Here is a 7461-nt window from a genome sequence, read left to right on the forward strand (position 1 = left end):
ACTTTCTCTTGCCTGTGTTGATTTTTGGGGACTTGCAGGTTCTCCTGTTTGGCATGACAGACCTGAAACCCTGAGGCCCTTTCATGAGTCACCATGCCCTGGAGCTTATGGGCTCACCCTGGAGATCCCCATATCCGAGGGGATTTTTGGGTCACATTTGGCATTTGAATTGATCTGAGGTGACACCCTGACAGGTGTCATCTCAGGCTCCTCTGTGTTCTTAGTGCAGGCACTGAGAGCCTGGGCTTGTCCTCCAAGCAACTAAGAGAACAGTTGAGGCAGATCTGTGGTGAAAACTAGTTTGTGTTGCAGCACATTTGTCAAACCTGACAGAGAATATTGCTAAGGGACTTAAAAATAGCATTATGAGGAACTTCTCCATGAGGGATGTTGAGAGGAAAGGGAAGGATTGCAAACACAAGTGGCATCACCCATGCTCTGTAGTTGCTTCTAAAACAAGTCATTGCAGCCAGCACTAAGTTGGTTCAGGAACACATCAGTTTTCATCAGTAATATGGAATCATAGAATTTAAGGGTTGGAATGGACCTTACAGACCATCTAGTCCCAACTCTGCCTGCCATGGGCAGGGACATCTCCTCACTAGATCAGGTTGCACAAGGCCTCATCCAGCCTGGCCTTGAACACCACCAGGGTTGGGGCAGCTACCACATCCCTGGGCAACCTGTTCCAATGTCTCACTGTTCCAATGTCTCACCACTCTTATAGTAAAAAACTTTTTTCTAATATCTAGCCTAAACTTCTCCTCCTTCAGTTTGAACTCACTACCCCTTGTCATGTCATTGCAGCTCCTAACACAGAGTCCCTCTCCAGCTCCCTCATAGGCCCTTCAGATACTGGAAAGTTATGAGGTCTTCATGCAGTCTTCTCCAGGCTAAACAGCCCCAACTTCCTCAGCCTGTCCTCACAGGGGAGGTGCTCCAGTTCTCCTGTCAACTTTGTGGACTCCTCTGGACTTGCTCCAACAGTTCCATGTGTTCCTTATGTTGAGGACACCAGAACTGCAGGCAGTATTCCAGGTGGGGTCTCACAGGAGCAGAGTAAAAAGAAGAATCACCTCTTTTTGACCTGCTGTATACAGAAATACACCTTTGGAGGTGCATTTCTTCTGATCTATACCTGCGAAATTCTGTCTATTTTAAGGACTGGACATTGTCCACTGTGTCAGTGCTGTGCTTTTGGGTTCTGGTTTCAACTCTGGCCCAGGCTGATGTAGTTTGAGTGCATTCCACCTGCTTGTTTGAGGGATGGTTTAGGAAGAGAGAGCCCAAAGTTCAAGAAGGTGAATATACATTTAAAGCAAAGTGCTTGGGCTTTTGGGTTGAACACAAGGTCAAAGATTTGGGTTAGATGAACAAAGAAATGGGTAAAATTTGATTTGCTTTGTCCTGACTTGGGACCTACTTAGCAGATGATGAATAAATATTTTTATTAATGTAGTCTTAGTAATAAACCAGGTCTGAAATAGAATTAAGATTGAGCCTGTGATAAGATGTTTAAATGAGAATCCTTGGCTGTCCCTGGCAGTGTGACTCCTTTTAAGTGCAAATGATTCTCTTTGCAGGTACCAAACTCCATAATTGATGCACATCATCAGAGGATTTGTGTTCCCAGGAGCTCAGTTCTGGCTAGAAAGATACACAAACTTTGTTAATATACATATATTTTCCCTATAGTATCCAAATAACCCTGGAGTTTTCATCAGGGGAAGGTGGAAGAAGCTTAGTCTCAGGAGTTGGGTTTCTATGCATGGAAGCTAGTGGTAGAATTAGGTGCTGTGGCAAGGACCATCCATTGCTTTGGGTAATTCCCACCTTGTGAATCATGACAGAACATCACCTGTGTTCTGTAGTTGCTTGAAGAGTGTGGCTGTTTGTGGAGCAAAATGGGCCAGGACAGAAGGAAAATCATCTTGAAACCACCTTGGAAACTTGTTAGAGATCCCTACTGATGATGTGAGGACAGAGAATAGGAGAGGTGTAAGCCAGGAGGTGGCTTTGCAGAATTAGCATGTTTTTGTATTTGATATGTGTATGATATATATGGATTTGATTTCCTGTTGACTTCCAAGTTATTGCTATGTAATCCATCCTATTTTATAGACATACATCTTCAAATGCAGAAAAATAAACTTGCAATCCAGGTTTAGCCGTGAAAACCCGGTGGACTATATATATAAAAAGCAGCTACCATTTCAGCTGATCCATCTAATGCCTTTCTGGAGCTAACTAATCCCCATTTCCAAATTGCTTTACAATCAGTGGGAGGCAGAGAACAGTGTAGGGTTCCAGGTGTGTTTTGAATGCTCATTTGTTCTCTCTGAAAGAAACCTGATGTGTAAATGTTGCTCAGGAGTCACCAAGGAGAGGCTGGGGAAGGGGCTGGAGAGTCAGTCATGGGAGGAGAGGCTGAGTGAGCTGGAGGGACTCAGCCTGGAGAAAAGGAGGCTCAGGGGAGACCTTCTTGCTCTCTACAATTCCCACGTTGTGGCTATAACCAGGAATGGTGAAGATGAGAGCTTATTGTTGCGGCGAGAGCGTCGCGATGGAGAGATGGGATGCAGCTTGATGCAAGCAAGATGTCCATTTATTGTTGTTTTTCACAGATACTTATAGTTTTCTTGGCTTAGCATGTTCTCTGCCGATTGGCTTATTCTATACATTAGGTGTACACCAATTGGTTAACCTAAGGCACAACAATTTGCTACTATTTTCTCCCCCAGCATCATCCCAGCAACTTCCTAACTCGGGACTGGTGAGCCAGCACGCAGGCGCTTTCTGTTCACGGTTCCCAGCTCCACGCCTACTCCTCCTAAGGCCTTCAGGCAACAAGTCCTAACACATCCCCTGACTAGCCCAGCCATGCTAGAGCCTTGCTGAGAGCAGCCAGGCCAATCCCCACACAAGAGAGCTCCATAATTTCTCTATAAGGAAGGTGAAGGATATTTAGGTGCTGCATTAGTGTGAGCAGCAACATAGCCAAGAGTGACACAACCAAAGAGGTTTTGTAACTTCAGCCTAGAAATAGAAGAGGCAAAACCTTGAGGCTAAGAAAACTTTCTGTTCCAAACTCCTTTTGCTGTTGTCAAGCTTTGGAATGTGCTGTCCATGGAGGTGGTGGAGTCACCATCCCTGGAGGTGCTCAAGGAATGACTGAATGTGTCATTTAGTGCTCTGGTCTAGTTGACAAGGTGATGATGGGTCACAGGTTGGAGTGGATGATCTTGGAGGTATTTGCCTACCTTAAATATTCTGTAATTCTGTGATTGCTTGAGCTTCTGTTTGTGTACAACATTGAAAAACCAGATTGTCTGTGAACTCACTGTGTTAGTGTGTTGGAAATACCAAGGGACACGTTTGCTTTTGTGCTGGCATGCATGGAAGGTTAGTGGACAAATTGTTGATGCGCTCACCTCAGATTTATTGTTAGGAGGTTCCCTCCTTTGCATTTTAGGCCAAGGACACATGCAAGATGTAAGGAACAAAATTATGGATATCTAAGAGGGGAAAAGAAAAACCCACAATGTCAGATTAATTGTAAATTAGAGGAGTAATACTTTAAGGATGGCTATTAAAAGATTTATTTGCAAACTGCTGCCTCTCAAAGAGAGAGCACAAGTGTCTCATGAATATCTGAAGGAAGTCCAGCCTATTTTTAAGAAGGAAGAATTGCTGTAGCAAACCAAACGAATCAGAATTGCTTTGTGACATCAAGCAGAGCTGTTAGAGTGCAGCAGAGTTGAATGAGATGCGGAATTCAAAGCAGTGAGGTCAGTGAAGTAATGGTGGTTTACCAGAGACTGTGAAATTTGTCATCATATCAAGATTTTAAGTTGATTAAATATTCTTTTTAAGTGTGTAATTGGAATCATTTATTCTGGGGTTCATTAAAAATTAAAGCTGTTTGACCTCTTTAGTCCTTGCAGAAGGCTGAGTTGAGCAGAAGTCCATCTTCCAGCAACTGAGAAATGTAGGACAAAACCTTCTTAGAGAAGGAGCAACAACCTGTGGTGTACTATACCCAACCAAAGCTCTCTTCTCAGGCCTTCTCCCAGTCTGATCCAAATGCCTGGAAAACTTCAAATCAACAGAAGCCCTTCGGGTGGTGGTTGTGCTTGTTACCTTGGGTGGTTTTTTTTCTGAGGAAGCTTTTGCTCAGATGACCTCAGACTTGGATTACCAACCATTTTTTATGCTATCATTAAGGCCCAGTGATGAGGGCAGGTTTTAGAGGAACTGTTAAGTAGACATCCACAATTTGAACTGTCACAGGGATGGTAATGAGCTTGTTTTTCCTGGTGAAATGCTTTTAAGATTAAAAGTAGCCTCCCAGGAGCTGCAAGGTCAAGCTATTGGGTCAGAGTAAAACTGAACAGATGTTATTGAAGAGATGGTGCCCATAGGCATTAGTAGACACACTGTTTTTCATATTGCTAAAATACTGTTGCTTCTTGAACTTGAAACCAATCTTTGGTGCAGTTATGGATATATGGCAATTTTCTTCCTTTATTGTGTTAAGGGAAAAAAAAAGTAGTTTTAAAATAAATGATTGAAAAAAGCACCTTACTGTAGTGTTTTCCTCCACCAGTTTTCTGGGGTTAAGATGAGTGATTATTTTTACTGTTTTATCCCAAAAAAGCTCTGTTCCAATTTGGAACTGTTGCTGCTGGATCCATATATTTACAGAGTCACTGGTATAAAGTGGAGCTATGAAGAAACTTTATGCTGCACTTTGGAATCAATTATTTGGACCCTTAATAGAGAAGGTGACATGATAAATATTTTAACATGTTTTAAATGTTCTGCCCCTACTGACATTCACAGATTTTGTTCCTAGCTGCTGCTGAACTTCCACAAAGATCATTGCTTTTAATATTTCAGTGTGAAGCAAACTGGGGAGTGTTAATTTCTCAGCAAAATGAAGTTATGGAGAGGTGTTTATAAATGCCGTGTATGAAAATCTGAGGCACTGGAGGGCAATGCTCAGGGCAGTTAGTAATGCTAACTAGAGGAGTGCTTGACATTTGGGAGGTGAGTTGGAGTTTCTTACACAGAAAATGAGGTACATTGTGGGGACTGTGAGCTGACTGCTAAAAGCAAGACTTAACTGACAGGATGGGGCAAGATGGTCTCTTATGAAGCTCCACCTCAAATACTGTGTACAGTTCTGGTGTCCCTAATATAAGAAGGACATGGAACTGTTGGAGCAAGTCCAGAGGAGGCCACAAGGCTGATAAGAAAAGAAGACTGGTACACCGTCCCTACAAGGACAGGCTGAGAGAGTTGGGGCTGTTCAGCCTGGAGAAGGTTGTGTGGAGACCTCAGAGCAACCTGCCAGGATCTGAAGGGGCTACAGGGGAGCTGCAGAGGGACTCTGCATCAGGAACTGGAGTGGCAGGACAAATGGGAATGGCTTCAAACTCACAGAGGGGAAATTTAGGCTACAGATATATGCAAGAAATTCTCTAGAATCTCTTAAATGGCTTCCCCTTGCTAGAGGGCAGGGATAGATGACATATTGGGAAGAAATTCCTCTCTGTGAGGATGGTGAGGCACTGGCACAGGTTGCCCAGAGAAGCTGTAGCTGCTCCATCCCTGGAGGTGTTCAAGGCCAGGTGAATTACCTGCTAATGTAATATGTCAATGTCAGGGATTAATCATGCTGTTGCAGGTGGTTTTATCTTTCCATCAACTTGGAAAGTCAGAATAAGTTTTAGACTGTTCTTGAAGGAAGGATAAATGTGTTTAGATGATAAAAAACGTCAGGGCTATATTCATGTGTCAGCATTGCCCAGAGAAACTGGCTTCCTCATCTCTGGAAGTGTTCCAAGGCCAGGTTGGATGGAGCTTGGAGCAACCTGGGCTAGTGAAAGCTTTCCCTGCCCATAGCAGGGGTTGGAACAAGATGAGCTTTAAGGTTGTTCCAACCCAAACCATTCTGGGAGTTTCTTTGGAGGGAAAAAAAGCATGTTCGAGGTGGTGACTAGCTGGCTGCTCCTCAGTCTGGACTACCTTTGTCTTGGTAGATGTATTTTCTCATTTCTGTGCTGCAATTCAGGTTTTTTTTTGCTGCAGAGTAACTCACGGTATAAACCTTTTTTCCTGGACAGCTTTCTGTAACTGTGTTCTATTTCCCCTCATCACCTTGATGTGTCACTCATGCTTTAGCAAATGTGTTCTGGTTTTGGTTGTTATTTCAGTGCTTTCATTTGTTTGAGGTGAGATTGGGTGATGATTGTTCAGTGGAGAAAAGCTCATCACATTAAGTAGATAGCTCTGTGTCTCATCAGCACCTTAAATCATTCTGCAGTGCAAATGCTGCTTCTGGCACTGTCTGCAACAGCTTCAGTGTCAGAGGCAGTTTTTCATCACAGATAATAAGGTTCAGACTTTTTAAACATCACTCAAAACATAAAATACAGGAAACCTGAGTCAGAAACAGTATTTTTAGTGTTGCTGCTGTTAGGAAAATACATTAAAATCTATATGCCCTTATAAGTCACTGCCTGGTGTGTTTATTGTCGTTGCAGGCACTATCCTGGTTGACAACATGCTGATCAAAGGCACAGCAGGAGGGCCTGACCCCACCATTGAGCTCTCCTTGAAGGACAACGTGGATTACTGGGTGATCCTTGATCCCATCAGGCAAAGATTGTACCTCAACAGCACTGGCCGAGTCCTGGACAGAGATGTAAGTTTTGGGGTGGCTCTTGGTGTGCTTTTCTCCACACAGAAATTAATATTTCTAATTAACCCTAAATACAAGACCTGCTAGAATAGAATTCCTGCATCTATCTTTTCCCTAGATGGATCTGAACAGAGTTAATTTGATTCTCTATTAGGATTTATTGGGAGCACACAGAAACATGTGCAAATATTCTATGTGGACAAAGAAAACAATAAAGCCCAAACAGATACAGATGTGTAGGTTGCATCAAGACAAACTTGACTCATTTGCTGACTGAAATTTTTATTCTAGTTTGCTACTTTTGCTGCCTTTTTTTTGTGTGTTTTTTTTTCTCTGTTTTTGTTTGCTGCTCACCTCATGTCCCATGACACTTATTAACAGCCTCCTCTAGCTGTGTACATTGAATTAGGAGATGGGAGAGAGGGCAAAAGATTTGAGTGCTACAAATCACTTCGAAAGCTTGACATGTTCAATTGAGAACGTGCTGGTTGAGCTTCTTGCTTTAAGGCAGCATAAAATTGGTGTGGTTGACTCCTTCCTGATGAAAGAAAATACTGTCCGGCTAAGGTTGAGTTTTATAAAAAGAAAGATGAAAAGCAAAAAATAAATAGGAGTGTTCTCATCTAGGCTAATTTGATTGAAGTGAAACACTTTAAAAACAGAGGCTTTTTCTCCCAGTGTTGCAGCCTTGCTGCAGTTCAGCAGAATCTGAAAGGAAAATTACTCCAAAGTGCTGTAATCAGTAGGGCAGGAAT

General features: G+C 42.8%; 1 protein-coding gene across 1 annotated transcript in view; it reads left to right on the forward strand.

Moving 5' to 3' along the window:
• Positions 1–7461, forward strand: part of LOC103798205 (protocadherin-15-like) — a gene marked incomplete at its 3' end in the record, with an annotated part of 76780 nt that overhangs the window by 61628 nt on the left and 7691 nt on the right. Inside the window, exon 3 of the mRNA XM_009070454.1 lies at positions 6549–6709. Coding sequence (XP_009068702.1) covers positions 6549–6709 — 161 coding nt within the window. The remainder of the gene's footprint in view (positions 1–6548; positions 6710–7461) is intronic.

The sequence above is a fragment of the Acanthisitta chloris genome, unplaced genomic scaffold, assembly GCF_000695815.1.
Source record: "Acanthisitta chloris isolate BGI_N310 unplaced genomic scaffold, ASM69581v1 scaffold1732, whole genome shotgun sequence".
Taxonomy (NCBI): Eukaryota; Metazoa; Chordata; class Aves; order Passeriformes; family Acanthisittidae; genus Acanthisitta; species Acanthisitta chloris.